Here is an 18,687-nt window from a genome sequence, read left to right as displayed (position 1 = left end):
TCAACGGCGGGCGGGACGCGCCGGGCTGGCGGGCGGGTGGTGCCGGGCCTCGCCGCGCTGTGGGGGAGGGCGGCGCGGGACCCGGCCTGACCCCTGGTGCCCGCCCCGCGTCTGGGCGGTGCCGCAGTGCCCCAGCCTCGCCATTCCACGCTCAGCCCTGGAGCGCGTGGCTCTACCAAGGACGGCCACTGTGCGTGATGCCCCTGACCAGACCATTTGAATTTCTTAGCAGGCCCTCCAAAGTAGGTATTTCAGTACCCTGTTAGAGCCGAGGCGCAGGTAAAATGACTGGCCCAGGCTGGTCCCACCTCGTAAGGATTTGAACGTTGGCTCCACACCTCCGGAGCCTGCGCCTTTTCTCCTCCCCGCGTGGACTCCTGCCCGGCATAGTGTCTCACTTCACCCGGTAACTGATTCGAATTTGGCGATTGTTAGTTTGGAGCTGACTCCTGTGCTTCCACGGAAGTTGGTGTCAGAATGTGGTCTCTTGTGAAAGGAGGAGAAAGAAGGTTCTGCAGACTGCAATATTGTGCTTTTTTTGCTTTTTTTTTTTTAAATTTTCTCCTAGGCTGTAATGCAGTGCAGTGGCACGATTTTAACTCACTGCAACCTCCGCCTCCCAGAATCGCTTAAGCGATTCTCGTGCCACCACGCCCAGCTAATTTTTGTATTTTTAGTAGAGGTGGGGTTTCACCATGTTGGCCAGGCTGTTCTCGAACTCGTGACCTTAAATGATCCTTCCGCCTTGGCGTCCCAAAGTGCTGGGATTGCAGGCGTGAGCCACCGCGCGCGGCCCTACAATTTTTTTTTTTTTTTGAGATGGAATCTCTCTCTTTAGCCCAGACTGGCGTGCAATGGCGCCATCTCAACTCACTGCAACCTCCGCTTCCCGGGTTGAAGCGATTCTCCTGCCTCAGCCTTCCGAGTACCTGGATTACAGGCGCCCGCCACCACGCCTGGCTATTTTTCTTTTTTGTGTTTTTTTTTTTTTTTTTTTTTTTGAGAGGGAGTCTTGCACTGTCGCCCAGGCTGGAGTGCAGTGGCCGGATCTCAGCTCACTGCAAGCTCCGCCTCCCAGGTTTACGCCATTCTCCTGCCTCAGCCTCCCTATAGCTGGGACTACAGGCGCCCGCCACCTCGCCCGGCTATTTTTTTTTTTTGTATTTTTTAGTAGAGACGGGGTTTCACTGTGTTAGCCAGGATGGTCTCGATCTCCTGACCTCGTGATCCGCCCGTCTCGGCCTCCCAAAGTGCTGGGATTACAGGCTTGAGCCACCGCGCCCGGCCTTTTTTTTTTTTTTCTGAGACGGAGTCTTGCTCTGTCTCCCAGGCTGGAGTGCAGTGGCGCGATCTAGGCTCACTGCAAGCTCCGCCTCCTGGGTTCACGCCATTCTCCTGCCTCAGCTTCCCGAGTAGCTGGGACTACAGGCGCCCGCCACCACGCCCGGCTAATTTTTTGTATTTTTAGTAGAGACAGGATTTCACCGTGTTAGCAGGATGGTCTCAATCTCCTGACCTCATGATCCACCCGCCTTGGTCTCCCAAAGTGCTGGGATTACAGGCGTGAGCCACCGCGCCCGGCCTACTTTTTGTAATTTTAGTAGAGCCGGGGTTTCGCTGTGTTGGGCAGGCTGCTCTTGAACTCTTGACCTCAGGTGATCTGCCCACCTGGGACTCCCAGAGTACTGGGATTACAAGCATAAGCCACCGCGCCTGGCCTCCTGCTGTGCTGTTTTGAGTGTTGATCAGTCCATATTGACTGCATCCTTTACTGGACATCTGTTTTTTTTGAACGGAGTTTTGCACTTTGCAACCTGAGTTGCTTAGGCTGGAGTGCAGCGACGCGTTCTCGGCTCTCAGCAACCTCTGTCTCCCGGGTTCAAGCAGTTCTCTTGCCTCAGCCTCCCAAGTAGCTGTGATTACAGGCATGTACCACCACGCCCAGCTAATTTTGTATTTTTAGTAGAGACAGGGTTTCTCCGTGTTGGTCAGGCTGATCTGGAACTCCCGACTGCAGATGATCTGCCGCCTTGGCCTCCTAAAGTGCTGCAATTACAGGCGTGAGCCACCACTACCAGCCTTGACATCTGTGTTTGAAATGACACTGCTATCCTTTACTTGTAAGACACTGCGCAAGTAACATACTCTTTCAGAGCTTGTTTTCTTTTGAAAAAGCAGCTTGCCCCAGGAGTGTGGGAGTGAGGATTCAAAGAATCCCCACACCGAGGTACCCGCGGGTACCTAGCAAATGGAAAAAGTTCAGTAAATTTGGCCGTTATTTGATTGCTGCGTTCATAATACACCCTTGCTAGACTCATTTTTCTTCAGAGCTCAACTTTTCCTGAGACAACAGCAAAGGAGACCTACCCCACCCCAAAAAGGAAAAGTTCTTTGACGGCAGCGTTAGTGGAATGTTGCCCACACTTAGTGATGAATTATTCTCCAAGCTAAAAATTACCAGGGTGAAAAAAATCACTTCAGAAAAACTAAAGATGAATTAACCTTTTGTAGAACTAACATTTATTGGTCCACTACTATGTGTTTATTGTATTCCTCCTGTATGCTTGGCATTTTAAAAGAACGCAAATATGTATCCGATATATTCTCTGCTTTCACTTATTTATTTATTATTTATTTTTGAGACAGGATCTTCCACTGTAGCCCAGGCTGGAGTGCAGTGGCACAATCTTGGCTCTCTGCAACCTCCACCTGCCGGGTTCAAGCAACTCTCATGCCTCAGCCTCCCGAGTAGCTGGGATTATAGGCACCCGCCACCATGTCAAGCTAATTTTTTAGAGATGGGGGTCTCACTGTGTTGCTCCAGGCTGGTCTGAAACTCCTGACCTCAGGAGATTCACCTGCCTCAGCCTCCCAAAGTACTGGAGTTACAGGCATGAGCTACCATACCCAGCCTGCTTTCACTTAATTTAAAATTGGGGGAAAATACACATTCAGAAGTAATACTCACAAAGTAGAATGTGAAAAATGCTAGATAAAAAGCTGTGAGTGGGCCGGGCGCTGTGGCTCATGCCTGTAATCCCAGCACTTGGGGAGGCTGAGATGGGCAGATCACCTGAGGTCAGGAGTTTGAGACCAGCTTGACCAACATGGTGAAACCCCGTCTCTACTAAAAATACAAAAATTAGCCGGGCGTGGTGGCCGGCGCCTGTAATCCCAGCTACTTTGGAAGGCTGAGCCTGACTTGAACCTGGGAGCGGAGGTTGCAGTGAGCTGAGATCGTGCCATTGCACTCCAGCCTAGGTAACGAGCAGGACTTAGTCTCAAACACTCACACACACACACACCCCCCCACCAAAAAAACAGTGGTGAGTGTACAGAAGAGGGGTTATTTTTTGACTTAGTGTAAAACATTACTTCATTTCTGTTTCAAAGAAGATACTTTGGGTCAGGCATGGCAGCTCACACCTGTAATCCTAGCACTCCAGCACTTTTGGAGGCCAAGGGGGGGGCGGATCACTTGAGGCCAAGAGTTCAAGACCAGCCTGGCCAACATGGTGAAACCCTGTCTCTCCAAAAAATGCAAAACAATTATCCAGGTGTGGTGGTGGCATATGCTTGTAATCCCAGCTACTCAGGAGACTGAGGCACAAGACACGAGAAACAAAAATGAGAACCAAATGGAGAAGGAGAATCCCTTGAACCTGGGAGGTAGAGGTTGCAGTGAGTACTCCATCCTGGGCAACAGAGCCAGACTCTGTATCCAAAAAAAAGAAAAAGAGATTTGGTCTGTCCTCCAAACTGGAGTGCAGTGGTGGCTCACTGCATCCTCAACCTCCCAGGCCCAAGTGTTCCACCTCATCCTTCTGAGTAGCTGCGACCATAGGCAAGGGCCTCTGTACCCAGTTAACTTTTTTTTTTTTTAAAGAGATGGGGGTCTCCCTATGGTGCCCAGGCTGGTCTTGAACTCCTGGGCCCTAGTAATCCTATCACCTCAGCCTCCCAGAGTGCTGGGATTACAGGCATGAGCCACTGTGCCTGGCCCTGTTACGTACTTGTTGAAAGAGTAAGGAACAAATGTATGTTGTAATAGATAGGGTTTTTTGGTTTGTACTTACAGAAACTTGTTCAGATTTATTATTAAAGTTGAGTTTATTAAAGTTTATTAAAAATAGAGAAATGAGAGAAGAGTTAAACAGTTGAGCCACCTGGGGCTAGGGATCTCAACAGCCAGAGCACATGGACTGAATTCTTGGAATGAATTCTAGTGAATGACTGAGCTCCAGCTGCCTTCTGTCCTTTCATGTCTTACTCAAGATCCAGATTTCTGGAAGAAGAGACCTGGTTGCTTTAGCTTTTGTCAGGGGTGGGTAATGGGGTATTGTGATTGGCAGCCCCACCATAACCACATGAAATGTGGAAGGGTCAGTTTCCCAAATAAAGATGGTGGCTAAGGAGAGAAATGATGCTGAGTAGAGAAAGCCAACAGTTGTTTATTAGAAATATATAGCATTTGCCCCTTCCACCCTCCCTGCCCCACAGACCCAAATCCTTCTTCATAAAAAAAACAAATATGCAGCATTTATAAAGGACCAGGTACCATGCTACATTATTTATATGGATTATGATATTTGATTATGACATTTAATTCTCACAACTTTGGAAGGTAGGCACCATTATACCCGCTTTACAGAGGAAGAAACAGGTTTTCAGAGGTAGAATAATTTTTCAGCATTACAAAGCTAAGATGTGGCAGAGCTGAGTATGTTGCATACCTTCTCTTTATCGTGTCCCTTTGAATGATTTTCTGATCCATGTGCCACTTTTGTTTGCTCACAGGAAAGCTTTGTTGTATGTGTTGGCCAGTTCTGAAGTCTTGAAGAAGTTCTGTGCTGAGGAAGACCAAAGCAGCACTCGTTGCCTATTAGGGAATGGACCGTTTGGGTTCCTTTAGCAGTAAGTACAGTGGGAACAAGTCTCAGGTGACTTATTATTTTCTTGAGATGGACTTTCCCTGTGTCGCCTAGGCTGGAGTGCAGTGGCATGATCTTGGCTCACTGCAGCCTCTGCTTCCTGGCTTTAAACGATTCTCCTGCCTCAGCCTCCTGAGAGTAACTGGGACTACAGGTGCACGCCACCACACCCAGCTAATTTTTTTTTTAAATTTTCAGTAGAGATAGGGTTTCACCATGGTGGCCAGGCTGGTCTTGAACTCGCGACCTCAGGTGATCTGCCCACCTCGGGCTCCCAAAGTGCTGGGATTACAGGTGTGAGCCACCACTCCTGGCCTTCAGGTGACTATTAATAGCAAACTGGAGTGGAAGTTGATCAAGGAAGAAAAATAAACAATGAAATTAGGCAATAAAGCCCTTTGACTCTGATTCTAAGGGAATTATGAGTATCAAAATAAAATCAACTAATACATATTGATTACCCATTGAACACACGACACAAACATATGATCCTGGGTCTTAGAAGAAAATGAAGCGTCCGGGCGCAGTGGCTCACGCCTGTAATCCCAGCACTTTGGGAGGCTGAGGCAGGTGGGTCACGAGGTCTGGAGATGGAGACCATCCAGGCTAACATGGTGAAACTCCCATCTCTACTAAAAAATAGAAAAAATTAGCTGGGTGTGGTGGCAGGCACCTGTAGTCCCAGCTACTCGGGAGGCAGAGACAGGAGAATGGCATGAACCCGGGAGGCGGAGGTTGCAGTGAGCCGAGATCCTGCCACTGCACTCCAGCGTGGGCGACAGAGTGAGACTCCGTCTCAAAAAAAGAAAAAAAAAGAAAGAAAATGAAGCTGAGATGGACCAGGCATATTCTGATTAACCTATAGTTAAACCTAGAAAAGCCATGGGATTTCTGTTTAGACCAATAACATGTTTCAGGCACCTTGATAAGAAATGTGTCAGTGGTAAGATAAAGGAAATATCACCCCACCTTCCCCTTGATGTGGAACTTGTTTCTAAGAATAAACCACAGTAGAATAATGTAGAGAATTATGGAGTACGTGTGAAGTAAATTCAAGTAGCCGTTAACTATGGATAAAAAAATTATACTGGCCAGGCGTGGTGGCTCACACCTGTAATCCCAGCACTTTGGGAGTTTGAGGCGGGCAGATCATGAGGTCAGGAGTTTGAGACCAGCCTTGCCAACAAGGTGAAACCCCGTCTCTACTGAAAATACAAAAATTAGCTGGGGGTGGTGGCGGGTGCCCATAATCCCAGCTACTTGGGAGGCTGAGGCAGGAGAATTGCTTGAACCCAGGGGGCAGAGGCTGCAGTAAGCCAAGATCATGCCACTGCACTCCAGCCTGGGTGACAAGAGCAAGAATCTGTCGCTAAAAAATAAAAACTATACTCTTCTTCCCTGATTCTAAATATATGAGATTTGGCAGAAATAGAAATTCCATTGTTAGATGTTTGGTAGTATCCCAATGAGAAGAATCAGAAAAGTACTTTTTGGGTGTTTTTCCTCTTCAACAATTCGTGGTTTTTTTCGAGATGGAGTCTTGCTACATCACCCAGGCTGGAGTGCAGTGGCATGATCTCGGCTCACTGCAACCTCTGCCTCCTGGGTTCAAGCAATTATCCTGTCTCAGCCTCCCGAGTAGCTGGGAGTACAGGTGCCCGCCACCACGCACAGCTAACTTTTGTATTTTTAGTAGAGACAGGGTTTCACCTTGTTGGTCAGACTGGTCTTGAACTCCTGACCTCAGGTGATCCACCAGCCTCAGCCTCCCAAAGTGCTGGGATTACAGGCGTGAGCCACTGTTCCCAGCCTGACAGAACAATTTCTTAAAGAAGCTCTAATTTACTCTTTGGTCATACTCCTAATATAAATTTAGGAGAGAATGGAGTCTTCAGACACATCTAGTTCAACTCTTTCATTTTACATATGGAGAAATCTAAGTGGACTGCTCCAATGCTGGGAGTGTTTCATTTTACAGTTACCTCAACTCTGTGTCCAAAATAATTGTTAAACTTCTTTTTGGAAATAATTTCAAACTTAAGTTGCAAGAATAAGAATACAAACAATACCCACATAACTTTTGTTAACCTTTTACTCCATCTGCTTCGTCATTTGCGTGCACTCTCTCTCTCTCTCTGTGTGTGTATGTTTATATATATGTGTAATTTTTAAATTTTTTTTATTTTTAAGAGATGGGGTCTCACTCTATCACACAGGCTGGAGTGCAGTGGCACAATCATAGCCCACTGGAGTCTTGAATTCCTGGGCTCAAGCGATGTCCCCACCTTGGCCTCCCAGTGTGTTGGGATTATAGGCGTAAGCCACCATGCCTGGCCCAATCTTTACTATTAAGGTTGCAAAAAGATGATTTCCCCCCTGCAAATCTCGTGCTCTCTCCACATTTACTAGTTAGCATTTTTAGTTTTTATTTTAGGTTCTGGGGTACATGTGCAGGGTTGTTATATAGGTAAACTGCTTGTCACAGGGGTTTTATATACAAATTATTTTGTCACCAAGATAATAAGCATAGCACTCGAGAGGTAGTTTTGGATCCTCTCCCTCCTCCCACAGTTCACCCTCAAGAAGGCTCTGGTTTCTCTTCCCCTTTTTGTGTCCGTGTGTTCTTGTTTTTTTAGCTCCTACTTGTGAGTGAGATCAGAGGGTATTTGGTTTTCTCTTCCTACGTTAGTTTGCATAGGATAATGACCTCCAACTCCATCCATGTTGCTGCAGAGTATGTGATCTCATTACTTTTTTATGGCTGCTAAGTATTCCGTGGTGTATATGTACTACATTTTCTTTATCTGTTCACTTTTTTACTTCTTATGGACACAGGAATTCCTATTTTTTCAATGATTTATGATTTATTAGCATACATAATTAGCTAGGTTCTCGGATTATTCCAAATTTGGCCACTGGGAGTCCCTTCAAATGGGCTCCTATATCCTTATATCATACCCTCATCGTATTTTTTTTCTTTTTAGCATCTCCATCCTTTTTGGCATAACTAAATACTCCAAGTGCATCCTGTACCTCCCCTGCCCTGGAATCAGCCACTTCTCTGAGGAGTCCTGGTGCTTTTACAAGGGAGTCATGTCAGAGACCAAGATCTTTTCATCTACTGGAATATTTTTGCATCTTGGCCCTTTTGGCTGACAGAACTAGGAAATATATGCATGTTATGTGCTGTATACATATATGCCAGTATACATACACACATATACATTTACATACACATATACTTCTTTTTAGGAAATCAGCAGTTCACATTAATACCTCTAATTCATCATCATGGGCTTTTTTCTTGTCTGCATTAATTCCTTATTCATATGTCTCTTCTCAGTGAGAACCCTGGCTCCCAACATCAGCACAATTAATTCCATTATCCCCTGCCCTCAACCCCTTGTACTTACCAACTTCATTGTCTTCTGGTTTAACCTGTCCCTTAATCCTTTTAGCAAAGATGAGAGGATTGTTTTTTACTCTAATTTTTTTCTTTTTCTTTTCTCTTTTCTTTTGAGACAGCGTTTCACTCTTGTCACCCAGGCTGGAGTGCAGTGCTGCAATCTCAGCTTACTGCAGCCTCCGCCTCCTGGATTCAGGTGATACTCCTGCCTCAACCTCCCGAGTAGCTGGGATTACAGGTATCTGCCACCACACCCAGCTAATTTTTGTATTTTTAGTAGAGACGGGGTTTCACCATGTTAGCCAGGCTGGTCTTGAACTCCTGATCTCAAGTGATCCACCCGCCGGGGCCTCCCAAGTACTGGGATTACAGGCACAAGCCACCGCGCCTGGCCTCTTAATTTCTTACAGGAAAGATAGCATATTTTTTATATATATATTCTTTTGTACTTTTAAGAAAATTCTTCAGTCAGCACCAGGATTGTACTTTTTTCCCCCACTTAATAGTATCTCCTGGAAATACTGTGTTAGTTGGTAGAGATTGTCCTCATTCTGTTTTTTATAGTTACGTAATACTTCCTCGTGTGAATATATTATTATTCAAATAATTGCTTATACTTGGACATCTAAGTAGTATTTTGCAATTACATCTAATATTTTAATATATAACCTTGGACATATATGTTTTTGTATTATTGGAAATGTATATTCATGGTAAAAAATTTCTAGAAGTGAGATTGCTGGGTCAAAAGATAATCCCCCTCTATAGGAGTTGTACTGTTTTCTGTTCCCACCAGTGATATGTAAGAGTGCCCAGGCTGGGCACGGAAGCTCAGGCCTGTAATCCCAGCACTTTGGGAGGCTGAGGCGGGTGGATAATGAGGTCAGGAGTTCGAGACTAGCCTGACTAACATGGTGAAGCCTCTACTAAAAATGCAAAAATTAGCTGGGTATGGCAGTGTGTGTCTGTAATCCCAGCTACTCAGGAGGCTGAGGCAAGAGAATCACTTGAACCTGGGAGGCAGAGGTTGCAGTGAGCCAGGATTGTGCCTGGGCGACAAGAGTGAAACTCCTTCTCAAAAAAAAAAAAAAAAAAAAAAAAGAGTGTCTATTTTCCCACAGCCTGACTGATTATATTGTCAGGCATTGAAACTTTTGCCAATCTGATGGGTGAGAAATTATATGTCAGGGTAGTTCTAATTTTTATCTTATGAATGAAGCTGAACATTTTTTCATATGTTTAAGGCCATTTTATGTCTTTTTTTCCCAGGTTATCTTTGTGTCTTTTGCAGCAGAATCTTTGGTCTTTTATTCTCCCTCTCAATTTTTTTTTTTTTCCAAACGGAGTTTCGCTCTTGTTGCCCAGGCTGGAGTACAATGGTGCAATCTCGGCTCACTGCAACCTCTATCTCCCAGGTTCAAGCGATTCTCCTGCCTCAGCATCCCTAGTAGCTGGGATTACAGGCACACGCTGCCATGCCCAGCTAATTTTTGTATTTTTAGTAGAGACGGGGTTTCCTTCATGTTGGCCGGGCTGGTCTTGAACTCCCAGCCTCAGGTGATCTGCCCACCTTGGCCTCCCTCTTAATTTTTAAAAGTTGTTTGTATACTAGGGATTTCAGTGCTTTTTTCTGATGTGTTTACAAATGTTGCCTTACAGTATACTTGCTTTTTTACTTTCCTTATGGTGTTTTTGCCAAAAAGTTTTTTGTTTTCTTTTTATTAATGTAGTCAAGTTTATTAACCCTTTATTGCCCCTGGATTTTGAAAAAGCCTCTCTCGGCCACACATGGTGGCTCACACCTGTAATCCCAGCACTTTGGGAGGCCAAGGCAGGCGGGTCACAAGGTCAAGAGATCGAGACCATCCTGGCCAATATGGTGAAACGCCGTCTCTACTGAAAACACAAAAATTAGTTGGGCGTGGTGGTGCCCGCCTACAGTCCCAACTGCTTGAGAGGCTGAGGCAAGAGAATCTCTTGAACCCAGGAGGCAGAGGTTGCAGTGAGCCGAGATCGCACCACTACACTTCAACCTGCCAGCCTTGCGACAGAACGAGAGTCCGCCTCAAAAAAAAAAAAAAAAAAAAAAGCCTCTCTTGTTTCCTGTTATCTCAGTGAAAAAAATAGATAAATAAAAAGCCTTTCTCTTAGGTTTTAAAAAAATTTGAAATACCTTTTGAAGGACAGTTGGGCTGTGTGTATCAAAAACCTAAAAAATGCTCAATAACTGTACACTCAACAATTCTAGTTCTAGGAAAATATATACCCTGTGGAACAGATGTGAAATGTACATACAAGAGACCGGGCACAGTGGCTCATGACTGTAATCCCAGCACTCTGGGAGGCTGAGGCAGACGAATCTCTAGAGCTCAGGAGTTTGAGACCAGCCTGGCCAACATGGTGAAACCCCGCCTCTACTGAAAATACAAAAATTAGCCGGGTGTGGTGGTGGGTGTAATCCCAGCTACTTTGGAGGCTGAGGCAGGAGAATCGCTTGAACTTGGGAGGCGGAGGCTGCAGTGAGCTGAGATCGCGCCATTACACTCCAGCCTGGGAGACAGAGCAAGACTCCATCTCAAAAATAAAAACATTAACTGGGCGTGGTGGCATGCACCTGTAGTCCCAGGTACTAGGGAGGCTGAGGTGGGAGGATCACTGAGTCTGGGAGGCAGAGTTTGCCAAGTTTACTATTCGGAAGTAAAATACATAGACAATATGTCTACATACATACATGATTTCTTTTTTTTTTTTTTTTTAATTGAGATAAAGTCTTGCTGTGTTGCCCATGCTAGAGTGCAGTGGCACAATCTCAGCTCACTGCCACCTCTGCCTCCTGGGTTCAAGTGATTCTCATGCCGCAGCCTCCCGAGTAGCTAGGACTATAGGCATGCGTCATCAGGCCCAGACAATTTTTGTATTTTTAGTAGAGATGGGATTTCGCCATGTTGACCAGGCTGGTCTTGAACTTCTAGCCTCAAGTCGTCTACTTGCCTTGGCCTCCCAAAGTGCTGGGATTACAGGCATGAGCCACCATGCCTGGCATACATAATTTCAAAAAATAAAAATAATAATGCCCTAACTATTATAAAAGAGATAAATACAAGAGAAGTAATTTATAGTAAAACAGTGCAATTTATAATAGCAGTATGTATCTCAATATGTTTAGACATGATTACGATAGAAGACATGATTTATAAGTACTAGATACTTGTACCCATATGTTGCATCACTGTGCATATACAAATGCAGAGTGATTCAAGTGTGTCATGTTGGTGACTAAGAAACACCACAAGCTAGAATAACTAAACGTTCTGAGCAAAACAAAATACATTCTCCTCTAGAGTTATATACAATTGCCTTTCTGGAAATTTCAGTGCATGTTAAAACTGTCAAAAATACTTTGCTTTATATATAACATGGAATTAGGTTCTAGGTCATATGAGGTTTTTCATTTACTTGAATGGTGGGACATTTGAAAGTTGCACAGGACACACAAAAAAGTCAGTTTTTATTCGAATGTATTGAGCATTGTAGGATATCTAGAATCCCTGTTTTAGGGGCCTGCAGAATGCCAGCGGGGCTCTCTAGTCATTGTGGCAACGAAAAGGTACCTCCTCAGATTTCCAAATGTCTCCCTAGAGGAGAGCTGAGTAAAATTAGGTTATATAATTGATACAATGGAATGTTGTTTATCCATTAGAAAGAACAAGGAAGGTCAATGTGTATTGTCATGAAAAGATGTCCACAATATATTGTCAAGTGAAAAAACAGGCTACAAAACATCATGTGTGATATTCCACTTTTTTTTTCTTTTTTTTTTCTTTTTTGAGATGGAGTTTCGCTCTTGTCACCCAGGCTGGAGTGCAGTAGTATGATCTCGGCTCACTGCAACCTCAGCCTCCTGGGTTCGAGTGATTCTCCTGCCTCAGCCTCCTGAGTAGCTGGGATTACAGGCGCGCACCACCACATCCAGCTAATTTTTGTATTTTTAGTAGAGGTGGGGTTTCACCGTGTTGGCCAGGCTGGTCTTGAACTCCTAACCTCGGGTGATCCACCTGGCTCAGCCTCCCAAAGTGCTGGGATTATAGGTGTGGGCCACTGTGCCTGGCTAGTTTTTCTTTTTATTATTTTTGGTAGAGGCAGGGTCTTGCCATATTGCCTGGGGGGGGCTTGAACTCCTAAGCTCAAGCAATCATCCTGCCTTTTCCTCCCAAATTGCTGGGGTTACAGGCGTGACCCACTGAGCCTCGCCTCTACCTTTGTTGAATATTTGTACTATGTTATAGAGAAGAAAGGTTGGAAAAATATTTTTCAAAATGCTAATTGTGGATGACATACTTTACAGTTTTATTGTTTGGAATGTTAAGAACTATAAATTGGATTACTTTTACAAAGTAATTCCTTTTTTTTTTTTCTTTTTGAGACAGGGTCTAGCTTTCTTACACAGGCTGGAGTGCAGTGGCGTGCTCATGGCTCACTGCAGTCTCGACCTCCTCAGCTCAAGTGATCCTCCTACCTCAGGCCTCCGTATAGCTGGGACCACCAAGCATGCACCACTGCACCTGCCTAATTTTGTGTATTTTTTTTTTTTTTTTGTAGAGATGGGATTTCACCATGTTCCCCAGGCTGGTCTCAAACTCCTGAGCTCAAGTGATCCACCCACCTTGGTCTCCCAAAGTGCTGGAATTACATGCATGAGCCACTGTGCCCCGCCCAATAACTGCTTCTTGACATAAGGATTTAAAAAAATCACTTTGGGCCTGCAATCCTAGCCCTTTGGGAGGCTAAGCCAGGTGGACTGTGTGAATCCAGGAGTTCAAGGCCAGCCTGGGCAACATGGGGAAACCCCCCCTCTACTAAAAATACAGAATTTAGCTGGGCATAGTGCACATACATATAATCCTAGCTTCTTGGGAGGCTGAGGCATGAGAATTGCTTGAACGTGGGAGACTGAGGTTTCAGTGAGCTGAGATCAAGCCATTGCACTGCAGCCTGGGTAACCAGAGTGAGACACTGTCTCAACAAAACAATAAATAAAGACCACTTTTCAGGAGTTCGAGACCAGCCTGGCCAATATGGTGAAACCCCGTCTCTACTAAAAGTATAAAAAATTAGCCGGGCGTGGTGGTGTGCGCCTGTAGTCCCAGCTGCTCGGGAGGCTGAGGGAGAAGAGTCACCTGAATCCAGGAGGCGGAGGTTGCAGTGAGCCAAGGTCGTGCCACTGCACTTCAACCTGGGTGACAGAGCGAGACTCCATCTCAAAAAACAAAACAAAACAAAAAAAACACTTTGCTCAATGGCTGATGCCTTTTTTAAAAATAGGATAGTTGGAGGCAAGAGAGAAGCAAGCTTATATCATTAACAGGAAGTGAGGAAGAGGGTAACTTGGTAGAAGTTGGCATCTATCACTTAATATACAACAGTTTTTGGCACGGCGTAGTGGCTCACTCCTGTAATCACAGTACTTTGGGAGGCTGGGGCAGGAGGATCACTTGAGGCTGGGAGTTTGAGACCAGCCTGAGCAACATAGCAAGATTTGTTCTTCTGTATTAAAATTTAAAATGGGGGGAATGGAGTAGCTGCAATTTCATATATTGAATTGAAAGCTACTGCCAGGAGTACATTTTTTTTTCTTTTGTCATTTTCTTCTGTGTCTTTTTATTTTTATTTTTTTGAGATGGAGTTTCGCTCCTGTCACCCAGGCTGGAGTGCAATGGCGCATTCTCAGCTTACTGCAATCTCTACCTCGCGGGTTCAAGCGATTCTCCTGCCTCAGCCTCCCGAGTAGCTGAGATTACAGGCGCCCACCACCTGGCTAATTTTTGTATTTTTAGTGGAGATGGGGTTTTGCCATGCTGGTCAGGTTAGTCTTGAACTCCTGAGCTAAAGTGATCCACCCACCTCAGCTTCCCAAAGTGCTGGGATTATAGGTTTGAGCCACCATGCCCACCCTCTATATCTTCTTAAAAACAAATAAAGAGAACAGTGATCATCACTTGAAAGAGGGAAAGATACCTTGAAGAGTGTTTCTTGGACTTTAGGGAGGCAAATACTATTACAGAATGTGAGAAATCCTGTTCCAGACTGAACAAATTAAATTCCTTCATCTACCTTCAAAGCCTTTCTTTTAGATTCTTGTGATTGATCATAGAGAACAATTTTGCTAGGTTGCCGTGACTCTAGAGGCCAAGTTTGGGCCAACCAAGGACACATATATCTGCATTTTTATGATTTTTGAGAGTTTGGATTATGCTCCTTGTCTTAATAGTTTGGAGACATACCACTGTCATTGGAGTAGAAGATCTACTGTGTTATGTACTTACCATGGGAGAAGGAGGAAGCTTTCTGGGTTTAAATTCCCACTCAGAACCAGGTGCAGTGGCTCACACCTATAATTCCACCACTTTGGGAAGCTGAGGCAGGAGGACTTCTTAAAACCAGCGCGGGCAACATAGTGAGACCCTGTCTCTACAAAAATTAAAAATTGAGCCAGGTGCAGTGGTGCAAGTCTGTACCTCTTTTTGGGAGGCTGAGGTGGGAGGATCACCTGAGCCTGGGGAGCTTGAAGCCACAGTGAGCCGTGATCACGCCACTGCACTCCAGCCTGGGCGACAGTCCAAGATCCTCTCTCAGGAAGACCCTGTCTCAAGAAAAAAAAAATCCGAACTCAAATATAAAATAGTATATTCCAAGACATGTGTTTAGAGGAGACGTATTTAGACACTAGCTGAGTGTGGTGGCTCATACCTGTAATCCCAACACTTTAGGAAGCTGAGGCAGCTCAAATTCCTGCGATCGTTTGAGCCCAGGAATTCAAGACCAGCCTAGGCAACGTAGTGAAACTCTGTCTCTATAGAAAATACATTTTAAACAATTACCCAGGTGTGGTGGCTTGTGCCTGTAATCCCTGCTAGTTAGGAGGCTGAGGTGGGAGGCTTACTTGAGCCTGGGAGGTTGAGGCTACATTGAGGCATGATCGTGCAACCACACTTCAGCCTAGGTGACAGAGTGAGACCCTATCTCAAAAAAATAAAGGAGTTGTCTCTTTTTTGCCCCAACTTTTTGTTATGAAAAATTTTAAACTTAAATAGAAAAGTCAAAAGAACAGTACAGTGATGATGATTTTTATTTTTTATTTTTTTATTTTGTTTGAAGACGGAGTCTGTCTCTTTCGCCCAGACTGGAGTGCAGTGGCGCGATCTCGGATCACTGCAACCTCCGCCTCCCCGGTTCAAGCAGTTCTCCTGCCTTAGGCGCCTGTGTAGCTGGGACTACAGGTGCACACCACCATGCTTGGCTAATTTTTTTTTTTTTTTTGAGACGGAGTCTCACTCTGTCGCCCAGGCTGGAGTGCAGTGGCGCAATCTCGGCTCACTGCAACCTCTGTCTCCTGGGTTCAAGCGATTCTTCTGCCTCAGCCTCCCGAGTAGCTGAGATTACAGGTGTGTATCGCCACACCCAGCTAATTTTTGTGTTTTTAGTAGAGATGGGGTTTTACCATCGTCTTGAACTCCTCACCTCAGTATCCACCCACCTCGGCCTCCCAAAGTGCTGGGATTACAGGCAGGAGCCACTGCGCCTGGCCAATTTTTTTGTATTTTCAGTAGAGACAGGGTTTCACTGTGTTGCCCAGGCTGGTCTCAAACTCCCAAGCTCAGGTAATCTGCCTGCCTCAGCCTCCCAAAGTGCTAGGATTATAGGCGTGAGCCTCCATGCCCAGCCAATTATTATTATTGTTATTATTATTATTATTATTATTTGAGACAGGGTCTAGCTCTGTCGCCCAGGCTGGAGTGCAGTGGCACAATCTTGGCTCACGGCAACTTTTGCCTTCCGGGTTCAAGTGATTCTTGTGCCTCAACTTCCCAAGTAGCTGGGATTATAGGCTGTGCCCCCATCCCTGGCTATTTGTATTTTTAGTAGAGACAGGGTTTCGCCATGTTGGCAAGGCTGGTCTCAAACTTCTGGCCTCAGGTGATGCACCAGCCTTGGCCTCCCAAAGTGCTGGAAATACAGGGTAAGCTAACGTGGCCAGCCTACAGTGATTATTTATATGCTTGCTACCTAGATTCAGCAATCATTAACATTTTGTCAGATTTTCTTTATATTGTATGTGTAGGTATGTGTCCATTTTATGCTCCTGGAAAAATAAGTTTGGGATATTATGAAACTTCCAGTTAAAAATGTGTTCATGACTGGGCATGGTAGCTCATACCTATAATCCCAGAGCTTTGAGAGGCCAAGGCAGGAACATTTTTTGAATCCAAAAGTTCAAGACCAGCCTGGGCAACGTGGTGAGACGTCGCCTCTACAAAAAATTAACCAGGTGTGGTGGCATGTGCCTGTAGTCCTAACTACTTGGGAGGCTGAGGCAGGAGGATCCCTTGAGCCCAGGAGTTTCAGGTTACAGTGAGCTATTGTCAAGCCACTGCACTCCACCCTGGGTGGCAGAGCAAGACCCTGTCTCTAAAAATGTATAAATAAATGAACAAATATATGCTTGTAAATTTCTCTGCAGGGTCCATATCTATGTAAATGCTGTGTGAAAAGGAACATTGCTGCCCTGAAGTTAAAAGGAGCATAATTTTTGCTTTTTTTTTTTATTTGTAATGAGCTCATCTTGTCTCCATGAACTTTTCAACTCAACTCACTACTTGTGTGGTCATTTGGGGATTTTCACCTTTTTGCACTTAAGATAACCATAAAGTGTTCTGAAATGTGCATTTGTTTTCTCTTTGTTCTAGATGATCCCTCTGATAAGCCACCTTGCCGAGGCTGCTCCTCCTACCTCATGGAGCCTTATATCAAGTGTGCTGAATGTGGGCCACCTCCTTTTTTCCTCTGCTTGCAGGTAACTCACTATTGCTGGCCTCTCCTAGCCCAGTTTTATGCTATTTTTTATGATGTAATATTTCAGAGATTACTGTCAACTGCTAAGGAGATCTGTATCTTATTAAATCTATTTCTCCCGATTTTTTTTTTTTGACGGAGTCTCACTTTGTCGCCCAGGCTGGAGTGCAGTGGTGTGATCTCTGCTCACTGCAATCTCCGCCTCTTAGGTTCAAACAATTCTCCTGCTTCAGCCTCCTGAGTAGGGATTACAGGCACACACCATTACGCCCAGCTGATTTTTGTATTTTCAGTAGAGATGGGATTTCACTGTGTTGGTCAGGGTGGTTTCGAACTCCTGACCTTGTGATCCACCCACCTCAGCCTCCCAAAGTTCTGGGATTACAGACGTGAACCACTGCTCCCGGCCCCAATTTTTCATTATACGTTTTACCAGTGGAAGTTGAGAAACAGAGCAGTTAGATGAGACAGACTGTTGATTAGTCCACATCTGTGTTTAAACCTAATACTTGGCCAGGCACAGTGGCTCATGCCTGTAGTCCTAGCACTTTTGGAGGCCAAGGCAGGCAGATCACCTTAGGTCAAGAGTTCAAGACCAGCCTGGCCAACATGGTGAGGTCCCGTCTCTACAAAAATAATAAAAAATTAGCTGGGCATGATGGCAGGTGCCTGTAATCCCATCTACTTGGGAGGCTGAGGCAGGATAATCTTTTTTTTTTTTTGAGATGAAGTCTTGCTCTGTCACCAGGCTGGAGTGCAGTGGCACAATCTCGGCTCACTGCAACCTCTGCCTCCCAGGTTCAAGTGATTCTCCTGCTTCAGCCTCCTGAGTAGCTGGGACTACAGGCGTGTGCCACCATGGCCAGCTAATTTTTTATATTTTTAGCAGAGACGGTGTTTCACCATGTTGGCCAGGATGGTCTTGATCTCTTGACCTCATGATCTGCCCGCCTCGGCCTCCTGAAGTGCTGGGATTACAGGCGTGAGCCACCGTGCCCGGCCAAGGAGAATCTCTTGAACTTGGGAGGCGGAGGTTGCAGTGAGCCGAGATCGCCCATTGCCCAGCCTGGGCAACAGAGCAAGACTCTGTCTCAAAAAACAAACAAATGAACAACAAAACCCTAATAGTTAACACTGTTTTGTTGTTGTTGTTGTTGTTTTGTTGAGGAGTTTTGCTCTTGTTTCCCAGGCTGGATGCAATAGTGTGATCTTGGCTTACTGCAACCTCCGCTTCCTGGGTTCAAGCGACTCTTCTGCCTCAGCCTCCCGAGTAGCTGGAATTACAGGCATGCGCCACCATACCCGGCTAATTTTGTATTTTTAGTAGAGACGGGGTTTCTCCATGTTGGTCAGGCTGGTCTGGAACTCCAGACCTGAGGTGATCTGCCTGCCTTGGTCTCCCAAAGTGCTGGGATTACAGGCGTGAGCCACCATGCCCGGCTGTTTTTTGTGTTTTTTTTCTTTTCCGCAACAGAGTTTTGCTCTGTTACCCAGGCTGGA

General features: G+C 45.4%; 1 protein-coding gene across 1 annotated transcript in view; it reads left to right on the top strand.

Moving 5' to 3' along the window:
* Positions 1-18,687, top strand: part of TADA2A (transcriptional adaptor 2A) — a 72,322-nt gene that overhangs the window by 186 nt on the left and 53,449 nt on the right. Inside the window, exons 2-3 of the mRNA XM_025363539.1 lie at positions 4,798-4,914; positions 17,082-17,188. Of these exons, the coding sequence (XP_025219324.1) occupies positions 4,890-4,914; positions 17,082-17,188 (132 nt within the window). The 5' untranslated portion in view covers positions 4,798-4,889. The remainder of the gene's footprint in view (positions 1-4,797; positions 4,915-17,081; positions 17,189-18,687) is intronic.

The sequence above is a fragment of the Theropithecus gelada genome, chromosome 16, assembly GCF_003255815.1.
Source record: "Theropithecus gelada isolate Dixy chromosome 16, Tgel_1.0, whole genome shotgun sequence".
Taxonomy (NCBI): domain Eukaryota; kingdom Metazoa; phylum Chordata; class Mammalia; order Primates; family Cercopithecidae; genus Theropithecus; species Theropithecus gelada.
Note: the sequence above shows the minus strand (reverse complement) of the source record. Positions and strands in the feature narration are given on the sequence as shown.